Source organism: Electrona antarctica (genome assembly GCF_951216825.1).
Source record: "Electrona antarctica genome assembly, chromosome: 12".
Taxonomy (NCBI): domain Eukaryota; kingdom Metazoa; phylum Chordata; class Actinopteri; order Myctophiformes; family Myctophidae; genus Electrona; species Electrona antarctica.
The window spans coordinates 22,185,185-22,200,677 of record NC_136793.1 but is presented as its reverse complement, the minus strand read 5'-3'; the positions used below and the strand labels follow the sequence as shown (position 1 = coordinate 22,200,677).

The 15,493-nt window shown below is 41.4% G+C and overlaps 1 protein-coding gene across 1 annotated transcript; it reads right to left on the bottom strand.

The window, feature by feature from the left end:
• Window positions 1–615: 615 nt before the first annotated feature.
• Window positions 616–14,866, bottom strand: letm2 (leucine zipper-EF-hand containing transmembrane protein 2). Its single transcript, XM_079516248.1, has 11 exons — window positions 14,609–14,866; window positions 13,692–13,760; window positions 12,442–12,976; window positions 9,943–10,086; window positions 7,671–7,808; window positions 6,351–6,554; window positions 5,474–5,593; window positions 4,634–4,756; window positions 4,137–4,235; window positions 3,944–4,012; window positions 616–3,136 (listed from the first exon to the last, which is right to left on the bottom strand). The coding sequence occupies exons 2-11, from the start codon at window positions 13,736–13,738 to the stop codon at window positions 3,080–3,082; spliced, it is 1,536 nt and encodes a 511-aa protein (XP_079372374.1). The 5' UTR covers window positions 13,739–13,760; window positions 14,609–14,866; the 3' UTR covers window positions 616–3,079.
• Window positions 14,867–15,493: the final 627 nt, after the last annotated feature.

Here is a 15,493-nt window from a genome sequence, read left to right as displayed (position 1 = left end):
GCTATATATATATAGACGGCAGGCCTACGGGATTACAGTTGCACAGTCACAAGATGTTTTAAATTGCCATTAGTCATTTTTTAGGCTAAAATATATTTTCCCTAACAAAGTTAAAATAAAATGGCATGACATATTAAACCAGATCAGATCCGAAGAATAACATCATTCATCATGAATTAATTGAGTATGGAGGACCCCAATTTAAGATAGCAGACCTGTACTGAACTGTACTTTCCTGTGCTTTTTGTGCAAACTGTTAAGTATTCAATCAAATGCATGCCATTACTCACTGTGCTAATGTCCTCAAATCTCAACTACTGTTGAATTATGACGCCATCTGCTGGTCACAAATATAAAAAAAGGCCATACAGTGGAGACAAGTCATAACTGGGTCATTATTACAAAGGTTCAACACGAAAAGATACGATATTTTCGTTAGGAACCATAGCTGAACTAATATGCCATCATCACGTACTAGTCCAGATCAGAACACACTAAATCATAAGAATCATTTCAGTAAATCTTGAATGGACTATAGTTGTATTGATTGGCTGCCTACATAGAAGATGTATTGTTCTTGTTGACATGTAAATACAGGCCACAATAGTAAAAGGGTTCATGTGAATTATTTTAATCTCCCAAATACTCATTTGACATGGTACAATGCATTATCTTAATACAGGCCAATGAGTTATCTGACTGCAACACCTTTTTAAATGGAAATAAGATACAAACTGTTTACAACCTATCACTCCCACTAGTGCGGATAAAACAATATTGTTCAATGGCCTATGCAATACACGGCATCAGTGATCAAATGGGCAGGGTGAGAAAACCGTCAACCAGATTAACTCATCACAAAGTATGCAGAGCAACACACAAACAGGATGCCTTTCTCAGTCTGACTATAGTTATTGTGAATGAAAGAACTGTTGTAAATTGAGCATTTACCCCTCCTATACCAAGACACCAACTTCCTGACTCAGTCTGTTGTTTAGCCTATATAGATTGATTTAGAATAGATTCTACACAATGCTTTGAGGGGAGACTTCACAGTGAGCTTATATACTGTCACCGTTTACATGTTTCTGTTCTCAGAACCCCTCTCTCCCTCGCACTATACAGGTGACTTGACATAGAAAATGTGCCTTTTCAGCCAATGACGATCATGGTAGAGGAATCGAGGATAGACAAGGGTGGGATTCCACAGAACAGAAACCGGTCAAAGTGCATCCATGCAACTAGGCGCCATTGACATGTTGCCATGAAAGCCAATGTGTACACAATTCTCAAACCAAGCATAAAATGAAATTGCAGGATGTGCAACCAATATACAAAAAAAATGCAATAAAACCAAAGCCTTTTACCCTTCATTTAAAACAAATGCCCATACTTTGACACCCATGTTCATGAGGCGCCATTGGGCAAGGTCATATGGGAGGAAATGGCTTTTTCTTTTTTTAATCCAGAGTGAGAATCTGGTGCCAATGGATGCTATGGTTAGTCTGATGAAAGGGGGGGGGGGGGGATTATGTAAATAATTCTGCTAAGGCATTTTCAAACACACACACCACACACGCAAGCATACAGTACGTTTTTGTGGTAAACCTTCAATTGACAACCTTCAAAGCCAACGCTTCATTAAACAGGGTAGATTGGCCTTTCATACTCATTATATCAGCTCTTCAAGATCCATATTACAAAATATTATACAAACTTTAAAAAAAAAAAAAAAAACTTTAAAACTTTGTAACTGTCATTAGTGGCTTCAGCATTTAAATGCTACTCCAATAAATTATTAGACAATTCTAATTACATATTCATGAATTGAGCTTAAACAAAGGGCATGGGAAACATCCAGTAGCAGTCAAGTAACGCCAAATATCTTTTTCTTCCAATGTTCAATTACCACAAATCAAAGGGAGTAGCATCGTCGTGTTAAAAGACAATATATACACTGTATATTCAGATACAAAAAAAATTGGCAAATTGTGCACAGATTGTCGGTTCAGTTTCTTACCGGTGGAGGCACATCACTGCAGACTCTCACAAGGACTAAGGAGTGAACTCTCTTACAATCAAAATAATTAACCCGTGTTTGCTTGCCATTTACAGCTTCTAGTGCTTACACAATGCCACTTCATTCATTGCAAATAAGCCAGTCCAGATCAGTAGGTCATCCGCATGATGAGAGGTTTCTGTAGTTTTGTTGTTGTGGATAACTTGAGATTACAGTGCAGTCCAACAATCAATCAGAAAAACATCTCTCATCAGCTGACTACCACTAATCTGAACTAACACTTTTAACGATGAAACAATCAGAACAAATAAAAACTGAAAAGGTTTAAGTTCATAGAACTTTTGCTTAGTTTAAGAGAAGGTAATGGAGTTGCATAGCAAACTGTACAAAGCAGCTGCTGCTGTAATGTCAGACACTGAGATTTCTTTACAGGGTATTTACAAATATACAAGAGCAGATTTTGGAGATGGTCTCTAGAGTCTAGACCACAGGGGACGCCATCCACACAGTTAACCAGACTGGGCCATCTCCTCACGGACATTAAATCAGTTGCATCCCACAGCCAGACAATATACTGTCCACCTGTACTGGTACAGTGGCAACTGAATGGAGTGCATGAATTAGGAAAGCATGGTGGGTGAAGATACAGACTAGAGGCTGCTGAAGTTAGGCTGAAAGCATATGTGGTCAAACTGGCAGTAAAACATCTTCTGGGGGGTTTACTACAGAAGGACAATGGAGAGCAGGAGAGAAGAGTCCTGGACCACAGGTCCACATGGCATCTGGACTCAGACATGCCACCTGTGTTGTGGGACACCACATTTTAAGCCAGGCCAAGCCACAAACCTTCCATCACTCCGGCCTAGAGGATTAGAAGATGTTTAAAAAGGCTGTGAGAGAAAGCTCTAACAGTGGATAGCCATGGACAATAACGGTGGAAAGCCATGACGTTGTCCACAGGTGGTAGCCTAGCGTGTGTCTGATGCCTCGACAACCCCTTGTGACACTAGGTGCAACGGCCAAGTCCGTCTTCCATCCAGTCCAGACCCCTGCCACACTTTAGACACCATTGGCACTCATCTTGCTCTTCTGAGCCACATCTGTTGCTGCCTTGGCCTGTGGAAGTAATGACAGTTTAGTTTAGCAGCAGTCTTTTTAGATCTCTTAAACTGAATTTTGTCAAATACAGTACAGGACTTGTAATAACGATATAAACATGAAATAAATAAAACAGGACATAACCTACTTTGGTTGCCGTATAACCTATGCTACAATGAAACCTCGAAGTCTTGAGTTACCTAGCAGTGTCGAATTCTGTACACAGTTTCTAATTTCATATATGGTTTTCAATTTCGCACACACTCACATCATTTCCCTAAGGATTGTAATATTAATTCAAATATTTTTGAAGATTGCACTTTATAAATATCAACTGATATTATTTAGACATATAAAGTATGTTATATGTTGGACACAAAAAAGTAGTGCCTTCAATGTCAACGTGGGTATTTAACCAGTTAAACCTTATATACTTCATTGATCGGTGTCTGTATTTGGCCCCCTCTAACATTTGGCAGGATATGCTTTGGCGTCAAGATTACTCTCTGTGGGATTTGAACCTGATCTCAGGTGTAGAGCTAATGTTGTGACACAGTGAGCTTGCCGTTTCATCACAGTTTTGGATGTTATTTGAAGCTTAGGGGGCATGCCCTGCCCCCTTTCTGGCAGAAAGTCCCCAGAGGATACTGTACTACCTTCTGCAATGAAGCAGGGAAGAACAGATCCAGTAGGTGGTGACATTAGCTCCATGTCTGGCCTGAATTTCTCAACAGCAAGCAGTAACACCAAAGGGTTCATACTGAGCTGAATGAAGTGTCTAGCAGCAGAAACTAACTGGATCCAATGTCATAATGTCAGACGTACCTGAAGGACTTCAGCAGGAGACAGAGGTTTGTCTGACAGCACAGGGGCCTTGTCTCTCATCTCCTCTACCTTGGACAGACAAATAGACAGAAAGACACATTAGATACAAAATATTTAATAAAACTAAAGAGCCATGTGGAACTTTGGAAATGTTGCTGTGTATTTTTGTGGTACATCAAAGGAGTGTACTGACCGGTCTGTCTTTGATGACCACCGCAGGGTCGACCAGTCTGTCACTGGAGGCAGATGGTGTGGTCGCTTCTGTATTCTCCACAGGAGGAGGGTTAGATTTCTACAAAAACAGAAGATTGTCAATACAATATGGCAGTCTGATAGTTTCAGGATATGTACCATTACCAACACAAAAGTCTCTAAAGCAGCCTTTATTATTATCGTCATGTTATTCAGGGTACAAATAAGAGGCCCTTTGGCTGAGCCAGGAACAATGAAAGGAGTGGAGATTTTCAGAGTACGACTTATGGGTTTACCGAGCTGGCCAGAACATACCGTACTCGACATCCGTGACCTGCATACCATCTACTCATCGGCCCGAAAGCGACACTGGACTTTCATGTGCACTGCTCTGATTCTCTAATTTGTACATTAATGGGACTGCAGAACAGCCTCAGCTTACTAGATGTAACTAGGCTGTACACGTTGACTTTTTCTGAGAGTATGTGTGCAACGAACCTCTAGTTTAGGTACAGGGGGGATGACGGGAGGAGCTTTAGGTTTGAGGTCCGTCAGGAACATGGCCCTGGAGAGCAGCAGCAGGGATGGAGGCACATTCTCCTTCAGATGAAGTTCCAGCCACTACCAGGAGAGAACCAGATTCTTTATTACACATCTTGCACCACATTGAATCCGAAGTAACACATTTACATAAGTCATACATTACAAAAACAGAGACTTAATCTGTTATCATTCTCTTTGAACTACTCATACATGGTTTAATACATGCAATAAAAACAACATTTTTGTTATAATTTTCCATAAAAAAAAAGGCTAATTGAATACATCAACGAACTCAACACTACGGAACTGATCTTCCGATGCTGCATTTACTGCGGCGACCAAATCTACAAAGTGACCAAGTGTGCCCAGGTACATTGCTGCTGAGTTGCTGCTGTGTTACTCAAGCCATAATGTGTAGATGAAACAGGTAGGGTTAAATAGCACATGGAATTGGTTACCATTAAGAATTAATGGTATTAATTAAGAATTAATGGTAACCATTAAGAATTAATGGTAACCATTAAGAATTAATGGTAACCAATCTTCCATTTACGGCAATTCCATTTCCATTTACGGCACAGAGCAGGAATTGTGGGGAGAGAGAAGGGGAGTGGAAATGGTAAAAAAGAAAAGAAAAAAAAAGACGCTTCACTATGACATAATTAAACAATCCAATTAATATTGTTCTTGTGTAAACGTTCTTTATAAGTGTCAGCAACAGTTTGTAGCTTCATGTCACTGGCTTGTAGCTTGTTGCTTTGTCACCTATAGTGTGAATGCAGCATAAAGCCTAACCTGCTGCAACTGCTGACGTAGCAGGTCAGTGGTGAGACCCAGAGACCTCATCCCTCGACTACGGCATGCTGTCTGCAGCTCTGACACACTCAAGGCCGCCACACCCTCTCCCATGATCATCTGTACAGACAGGGTGGAAATAGAATCACGTTCAGTTTAGGACAATAGCTGTGAGGAGTGAAATACACGAAGAAGATAAAGGAAAACATGTAAAACTGGACGTTCTGATAATTGAAACAAATGTACACGTTGTTTGGTAGAAGCATGCAAACATAGGGCGTCGTCTTTATTGCGGCATGAGCAGGTTGCAATAGAAAGTTTAACACCAGTGTGGGTGGTTCTCCACCCTGTGCACTTCCTCATTTGAACACAACTCTGTCTGTGCAGCGTTTCACTACCTCTATCCTCTCAGCCGTTTCGACCGAAAATCAACCGATAATTCACAGTAGGTTACTTATTACCCCGATCTTATCGGCTCGTCTGGAGCCTACTGGCTGCAATTGACGTTGATGACACGTTAACCGATCTTATCGGTCTACTGGACATGCTGGGAGCCTACTGAAAATGACAAGCCTCCTCATACCCTCCCCTAAACTTAACCGCAAGCATGTCGCAGCGCGGTCCTAATATTAACGCATGTTCGCCAACCTTAATCCTGTCGTTTTGGTCTACTGCATACTAAAAACAACAAGCCTCCTCATACCCTCCCCTAAACTTAACCGCAAGCATGTCGCAGCGCGGTCCTAATATTAACGCATGTTCGCCAACCTTAATCCTGTCGTTTTGTTTTGTGATACTGCGGTCTTGTCTATTGATAACAGTCGAAACTGGTGTTAATAAAACAATTTGAGGACATCAACACGGCCCCAAATCTCACCTCATCGTCCGCCTTGATAGTTCTCAGCTGCATCATCAGCTGAAAGCGAAGCAGGTTGTTGGTGCCAATGGGCTGCAGCTCCAGCAGCTTGCACAGAGCCACAAGCTGGGGGCGCTCCAGGTGCTCCAACGTCAGCTCATCCTCAAAAAGCTTGGAGAACTTGACGATGTCCTTGGTGGTAGGCTGTTCCCCGGTGTGACGCACCTGAGCAACACACAATGAGACGGCTTTGATTGGATGCGGTTTAAAGGGGAGTTCCACAGTAGTTTTTTTTTACTGAATTCTGATGATAAATGTATGTATGAACCACTGTTAGTAGGCACCATGGCTTTAAGAAGGTAGGCGGGCTCAAACCGGTTAAACGCTGTGCAACGTAAGCAGGAAGCGAGAGAGTGACAATACTTTGTGGAGTTATCTCTACAACAGATGTAAACAAAAAATATTTTTCGATTGCGATTTAAGAGATTTAGCGTTTGACCGACTGTGCGGGTAAAAGGCTGAGGAACGCTCAGCATGGACTTTTTGGGGGGTTTTCGCTATTTCAAGTGATCAATGGTCATGGATTATGGTCATTATATTACGGTAAGAAAACAGGTTGTCCGGAACTCCTCTTTAATTAGACAAAGTGTCATCATGGACTCAGCTGTGTGGAAGCACCGGAAACAAAGACGCCGGCGTGAGTTAATTATTAATGATCACTGTGTGTTAGCAGCTACCTGGGATGTACTGTGTCTGTAATATATATCTCCAAAATGTTCATTTTTCAAGAAATTAAAGATATCATTTTTTCAGGTAAAGTCAAGAAAACCTTATATAAAACTGCCTCACCAAAGTTGGTATTGTGACTTTATATATTGTCAATTACTTGCATGAGAGGGGGAGAGGTGGCGGAGTTAGCTGCTTTAGCAGACAGTTTGAGGGTCCAATGGAGTTAAGAGGTTTTGTCCGAAGCGTTTTAAAGTTTTACTACTTTCCATTGGTTCAATAGTATGGTGTTCAATAGCACTGATTTATACAAAAAAGGAAAAAGAATTGAGTTAGGTGGTTTCCTCCCAACAGCAACAATATTTGACCTTTGAATCTCTGCCTGAGCAGAGCAGCAACTGTTAGCTCTGGCACAGGCAGCAGGTTAATAAATGGCTGAGCGATAAGCAACAACACAGAGAGGCATCTGAGAAAAATGAATTTCTTTTACAGTGTTTCACAAAGGGAACCGTTTCCTGGTAGACACTAGTAGTGACTAGCTAGTTAATGATCCAGGCAATATCATAGAGCTACAGTGCAAAACACAAAAGACAAAACAAAACATTCTGGTGTTACCTTCTGTACGTATGTAGAGAAGCGCTGCGTCCCGTCCTCCGTCTTTGCCTTGTTCCTGCTGGCCATCTCTGCGATGGTCTCCTGGAGAAACTTGGCCAGTTCCAGTTTTGCGGCAAGACCCTTCTTTTGCTTCTCCTCCTGCAGAGAGCGAGGCGGGTTGAGCTCAGAATTAAACTTTTAAGACGTTGTGAGAAGATAAACAGTGTAGGAAAGTCTATATAGTCACTGCCAGGGCCCTCTCCTGCACCATTATTCTGCCTCAATGATGGAATGGAAGATTTATTGGTTGTAGTGTGGAGTCTGTGGACCTATTAAAACTCATATTAAAAAGGTACCCTACCTTTTTAATAGTGATAAGGGATATTGTTTGGTTAAAACCAAATGTTTTTTGTTAAAAAGGTTAAAGCACTATATTGTGATAGTAATCATTGCTATAATGTATTTGTTAAGTAACAGGGGTCTTCCCGGAAGGTCTCTTATGATCTTTAATAAACAGGAAATACAATTTCAGGTGGGTGGCCAATCTTCTGCCAATGAGGAAAAAGTATCCATTTATCATCTTAAAATTCATAGTGTTCCCGTTCCAATTGTTTAATCTGTATGCTGTGTGAGTTCTCTCTCAACATAATCAGCGCAGGGATTTCTTTTCAAAATAACAGCTCGGGGTGCCGCGCAGATATGGCCGCTTTTACTCTGTAAGCACCCCCCCCTTCTTACCTCGCTGTCGTTACGATAAAGTCGCTGAATAATCCCTCGCGTTCATATTTTGAACGAGAGGCATGTTGGAAGTCAGAAATGAAGAGCTTAGTATATTCATCTGGTTAAAACCACGGAGAGTTCCCTAGATTAGCAGATACTTTCTGATCCGTATACAGGGAAGTGAACGACAACGCGCATGCGTGAAGAGCAAGGAGTATGGTGCAGAAGGAGAGGCCAACAAAAAAAAGAGAATATTTTTCTCTCGTTTGAAATCAATGAAAATGCGCTAGGACGTCCTAGCAACCCGTCGGTTGGATTAGTTATGACGTTCCCACACATCGTACGGCCTAAATGGGTTAAAGGACAACTTTAGTTTTTTTCAACCACGGTTCATGTTTTAGGTTGTTTGTTATTAGATAAAGTAAAGATGAGTGTTAATTTCTTTTTCATTTGGTGCTTTCTTTCGTTTTAGCGATTTTGGCTATTTTTGACAGGGGGCAGGGGAATTCGAACATGGGCCTAAATACAGATTTATTTTTACAACATTTTCTTTATTATTATTTACTATAGTCCTACTAGACCCCAGGAAATTACAAGATCACAGGATCTACTGAATGTGAAGGGGGTACTAGGGGGATGCCATACTGTGTGTTGTAGGCTCAATATGTTTTCCCCCTTGACATTCAATAGATCCTGTGATCTTTTGTGGCCAGATGTAATTTTATGGGGTCTAGTTACTCTAGTAGGACTATAGTAAATAATACAAAAATAAATCGCCCACATTTTTTTGAATGCCCCCGCCTAAACGAAAGAATATATAAAGCAATTTAACACTTATTTTAACTAATAAATCGTGGTAGAGGGGTTTCTTATTTTTCTCATAGCAAAATAAGAAAAATCACAATGTGACAATATTGACAACATATTGTTTTGCGAAATCCCTCACCATGACGTTACAAAACAAGTCACCAGTGCTCTTTTCATCTTGTGTCTGAAAGGCCAGACACCTCTGTTGTCCAGCAGCACGTGGGCATATCTGGGAGTCACTCAGCCATGTTCCTAGAGCGACCAGGGAACATCAGAGCTGACAGAACTAATGAACCTAACAGAAAATAACCATCTGCTTCTACTGGAGTGGATTTAACCCTTTACAGGGGAGGGACAGTATGGGTTGGAGTGAGGTTGAAAATCCCTAAAATGGTTATCTCTTGTCAAAGTGAAGAAATACAATGCAGTACATGTGATATGTGATATGATATTTGATATGAAATTTGAGGTATAGAAATGGTAAATCATATCAAGGTGTATTGTTACAATGGTAGCAATACAATACTGTATTGTAGGATTTCTTGAACACATGAGAATCTTATATGACAAGGCAATGTTTTCCTAAACATTTGTGTTACGATAACATTGTCACAAGCGATTGTCCCAAATGGCTGTGACCAACTGCTTGCATCAGCTATGACTGGTACACCGCCCCTCACCCTATCTGTTATGTAAGCAGGGGATAGACTTGAGCCATGAAGTCAGTCATGCTTCAGGCTGACTCAGAGAGTATATGTAAACATGCCTTTTTGGACTCTGTCTCGAAGGTGGAGGGCAGCATCTCTGGGAATAGCTTGAGGAAGACGGGGAGCAGGAACTCCATGAAAGGAACGATGATGAACAGCGTGAAGGGCACAAGACGGAAGAGGTCAGCACAGGTCCTCATAAGCTAAAGAGAGAGTTGGAAAGAAACAGCCATGAGTATCATCGGTCAACAGATCACAACAAGTAGCTGGCATCAGGGTGCCAGGATTACTGGTCCAATGAAGTTTCAGTTTCCTCGTGGCAAGCAAGACTTAATGTGAGCCATTTGTGAAATCTTGCCAATCCTGTCAAAGCTGTCATTATGATAGGCTTTGGCGCTGTATTTGTATATCAGAGGCAGTGTGCTGTAGCACTGTTAGCCTCCTAAAATAGCCCAAATACAACTCTGTCGTGGCAGTCAGTCACACAGCTTGGGTGGTGCATGCAGGTGTGTCTGTGTTCTCAATTGTTGTCATACAGTAAATTAATCTAATTTCCGCTACCAATTGAAATTTAGCAATGGCATGTCTGTTAGCAAAGACATTTATACAGCTACAGTAGTCAAATCCAGGCTCATTATTCATGTTTTTTGGATAGCAAAATGTTGAAATACAATTTAAAATGTTAAGACAACCTTTTAATTAAAGTCTATGTGATAATAAAATACTTATGACATAAGACTAGCTTTTCTAGGTAAGAAAATAAGGGCTACAAAATGTGATACCTGAATTGACAACATAATAGGATAACAGGTGTTTAAATAGTGGTCCCACCAACCACCAGAGACTTTCACTTTAATCACCAGAAAGCCTACCTGAGAGTTGCCTAGTTACAATGACCTATTTCATGCTTTGTGAACACAACTGAAACCAGCTCAGCTGACCACATCAGCTGATTTGACTTTCAGAACAAGCTCCTGGTACTGAACATCACTGTAATCAGAGACAACAGTTACGCTATTATTTAGCCATACTGTATACTCAGCTGTCTTTATTCTGGGAGGGGGGATTAATAGTGTCCATTGCTGAAAGAAGAATCCTAAATTCCCATTCTTGATCACTCAGTTCCTTCAGGGGGTTTAACCCCCCTGAAGGTGAATACAATAACCCCCTAGGCAGACATTATCCCTTACATGATATCACTGTATCACTGACTATTAGCACAGTATTGGTGCTTGAAGAGAGGGGTGGTGCAGGTCATAGGGTTTTCTCAAAAATCAACTAATACTAATTAAACCTAAGACGAAATGAGTGTGATAAAAACGCAAATATATTTTTATCTGAAAAAGAATTATTGTTCACTTGCAATTGTTGAATTCCATATTCCTGATTGTTACAATATCTGTTACTACCAGTTACCTAACATTATAGTATGTCTGCACTTTCCTCATTGTTTGTACTGCTTTTGTTTACACTTGTGTTCCCAAGAGAAATGTTATTCGTCGTTCACAGTGCACACATAGGGTGGGTTGGCAATAAAGTTTGAACTGTCACTGAACATAATAAACTGAATGAGACTCACAAAAGATAGCAATATGCTAGGCTATTAGGCTATGTGCTGTGTCTGAGGCTGTGGAATTAACTAAAAGAAAAATATATATTAAATACACAATTTGAATTAAGAAAAAATAAAGGACACTTTGCTTTTTAGACTGAACAGGGTTTCAGATGGCTGTTCAATGCATGCATGCTGTTGATAATCCCTTAGCAAACAAGTTGCATGTCAGAGAAAATACTTAATCTTACACCAATCCTTTCTGATAGAATAGATAACTACAAAACAACTGTATGTACTTCACACAGTATATGTGGAACTGAATAACCTACCGCATATACTAGCGTAGTAAACTGTTAAAATCATGAAAGCTGATATAAAAGTCATCATAGCATGGTATACAGCACAATCTTAAACTTACACCCTGCAAGTGCATGGCACACTATATGCCTAAACCAACTCAGCTGCGGCTGCCAGGAGTTCCCAAGTACATAATGTGCTACACCAGGAGTTTAATATAGGCCGACAGGTCAGGTGCCAGATCAGCCATGGCACAGTGACAGTAGGCTCTGTCGGAAATCAACACACCACGATACAAATACGTTTAGAAGGATTGCCATGCCATCCCGGACAGTAATCTGCCATGATGAAATGCATCGGATTGATTTACTAACAATCACCTCGAGTAAATCAGTGACAAGGCAGAATAACCAGAGCAGCTGCTTCTACTAAACATCCTTCAACAATGGTAGTAGACTAGACTAGACAGTGACTCGTGATTATGCTGTGGCCTGAGGGCAGTATAAAGACAAGAGATAAGTAGAGGGCAGAAAAGAACAGAACCTTTTCCAGGATAGCTTGCATTCCATTGACTTCCGAGCGTTGCATAACTAATCAACATGCTTGGGCCTGGCCTTGCTGCTGTGCTCACATAGTAGGATGAGAAAAAATCTACTTAGCCCTAACTAATTATGGTCAAATGCAACACAGCCCCCAGTTCTCTTACCCTCCTCCTCTCCCTGCGCGTGAGAATTTGTCCATGCAAGAGTCTCCATCCCATCCTGCCGGCAATCTTAGTGTCGATGCCCAGAAGCCGAAAGCCATTGTAGTAGTGTTTCAGCTCGTCCACAATCCTCACATATATAGATTTTTTCACCACTGCCCACTTCTGAGCCGGAGGCAGTGGTGCTGCCGCAGCAGCAGCAGGTGGTGGGGTGGGAGCTGATGGAGGTTGAGTGGGGGTCGAAGGGGTGACAGGTTCTTTCTTTGACCCCTTAGGGTCATCCTGGGCTGCAGTGGCAGATGCTTTAGTGTCTTCTTTTGTGTCCTGGAACCAAACGGTTGAGTTGTGTAACGACCTGGCTAGCAAGGTGGAGCTGCGAGTCCGACAGGTGGGGGTCCTGAGGCAATGGTGGGGGTGACTGATGTGCGAGTTCCTGGCTGTGTATAGGGAGGATAAATGGCTGGTACGTTCTATGTGTAGGTAGGCTTTGGAAGAGAGAGGCGACCAGCTGTGTTTCTTGGACAGCAAATACGATCCCCTGTTGACAGTGAAAAGAAAAATGGCATTACTTAACAGTGTGAGGTGAGGTTGCAATAAGATGTCTAATATGTAAAAACAACTGGCCACAAGCTAGTCATAGTCACTGATAATCTACATCTCTGGTGAAGACTCTGAAACTTGACTTCCACAAGCTAGTACCTAAACTATACACCTGAGGGTTATGAATATGATTCGAAGTGTGCCCCCTACTGGCAATAAATACTTTAACAGATATGGGGAAGAGTATTGCTGCTGTATTTGGTTTTAGTGAGTGGCCATGTTTCAACATTTTGCACATTCACTCGTCTGGCATCGATACATGGCATGCCTGTCAGTAGTAGTCAGTTGTGTAGAAAGGATAATGCTAGTCTTTAACTACACCCATCTGACTCCCAGTGATTGGACAATGGAAAGTAAAAATTGTATTATTTATTTCAGTAAAGTAACCTAGTCTTTCAGTCTTTGTGAGACTGATTTTTAAACAGTTGCTGAGATGCAAACAAGCTACCTTGAAATGTCACTGGTCACTGACCCCAAAATACACTGTACCACTAAGCAAGTATTAAGTATCTGGTCTCACTGGATGAGTTAATGTCTGTGACTCAGTGACTGTGTTTAGTTATTGGGAGTACGGTATTCTTCAATGCGGTTCCAGTGATGTCTACCTCTGTCAATACAATAAATTATATGTAACTGCTGACACAATCTCTTACCTGCATCTTGTGACAGCCAGAAGTACCTGGGCATTAAAAACTGCCATAGCAGAGGCAGAGTGGGGTATCCTGTTAAAGCACAAATCACACAGCATTGTTACATACAAAATTACATGCGAGTACGCTTGATTCAACAGCAATCTGACAGGTGTTTGTTTTGGTCGGCATGGCAGAGGTGAGACATGCGTCATGATGCGTGGTGAGCTCCTCCAACCAAACGTTACATCACCACACAAGTTACATCGCCTATCTTGTTGTCACGTGGCCGTCAACGTAAACAGGCAAATGTCATTAACGATCCCATCGCCGTCTGTTTATAAGTAACCTATACCGTGTCAACGCGGGCCGCTTAACTTTAGATCCTAGTTTATTGTCATACAACAATACAAATGCAATAACATTTTACAATACATTAAGAAGTTCGGTCGGAAGAATCTCGTAAAAAATCGTTTTAGAGTCACTCTATAAATCCAGATGTTGTCATGTTTGGAAATTATTCTTCACTGGTCGAACGTCTGTCACCGGGGGAATAATTAACGTTTGAATTGTATTTTCGATTTAAATCGTTAACGTCAGCAAACCGCAGCAGGCTAGGTTAGCTAAAGAAAACTTAAATAGTTTTGCCTTTGATTATGAAAGATCACGTGTCAACGAGCTTCATCATACATTTAGATGTCTAATCTCTGACATCAGGGAATGAATGAACTCTGGTTGAGCGTGCACTGGATGTCAGAGGCAGAATATTGTTATCATTTTAGCTACTGTAGCTACATTAGCTACATTATTATGACAGATACTCCTGACAGATAACAGCCACATTCGAGGCAAAAAACGTACCCTATGTGCCCTAGCATAGCCGGTTAGCAGCTCGTAGCTAGCGCAGCGGAAAATGGCAGTCTGGTGACGACGGAACCTACCTCCAGCGTCAATGTCCAAACTATGGCTGCTGCTGACTGGGCGTAGCAAGAAGAAGGCTTCTCGGTGAAAATTAGCAAAATAATCCATTCAAAGCAATCGGTCGATTAATGTTGCGCGACGAAAAACACAAAGGGCGGCCACGAATACGATCATAGTCGAACCCATTTTACAAAGCGTTTTCCTTGTGGTTTTTGTGTGATTTTTAAGAAGACTGTTCTAGAAGCGTCGGGGTGCCATTCGGTGCAGCTCAGACTGCACTGAAAGGTCACACCGTCACAGTGAACATGCGTGGATGTTGTTGGCGCACAGAGCACAGAGGTGGGCTTACGTCGGCCGCGTCGGGTCGCAGGAACCAATCACAGCCTAGAACTCACCTCCAACCTGCCAATCACAGCCCAGAACACAACATACTGCATCCGCGTTTCTGCTCCGCGGTACGACGGTGTCGATCGTCAAAAGAACAGATCTCTAAAAAGCCATTGAAGTAACGCGTTGATGACTTTTAGATCTAGTTTAGCTTTGGTCCATAGATCTATCTAAAATAAGATTAAGATATCCCACTGCCCAGAGAGACACCATCCTCTTATTGCAATGCCATAGAGAGGGGGAAATTAAGCTTTAATAGTAATCATCTTTCTAAAGGTTGATTGCAATGTTCACGATCACATGCCATGTCAGTAATAACATTTCCTTCAGTAAATCTATATATTTCGATTGTTTTTTGGACAGCCCTGATTTCTTATTGCATTATAGCAAGGCGCTTGCAGCTGGATCACCTTATTATTTTATATATGAATACTTGTTTTGTTTTTTGTTTACAATAATGTGTTCATGATAACGATGAGCTAAAAACCCACCCGTTATGGTGGATCTGATGAAGAAGA

What these genes read in the sequence shown, in the direction of transcription:
- letm2 (XM_079516248.1), bottom strand. Translation starts at nt 13,738, where the DNA reads ATGGCAGTTTTTAATGCCCAGGTACTTCTGGCTGTCACAAGATGCAG. An exon ending in CTGGCTGTCACAAGATGCAG is followed by an intron (nt 12,977 to 13,691) that starts GTAAGAGATTGT and finishes CACTGTCAACAG; the next exon opens with GGGATCGTATTTGCTGTCCA. An exon ending in CCCCTGTACCTAAACTAGAG is followed by an intron (nt 4,236 to 4,633) that starts GTTCGTTGCACA and finishes CTGTTTTTGTAG; the next exon opens with AAATCTAACCCTCCTCCTGT.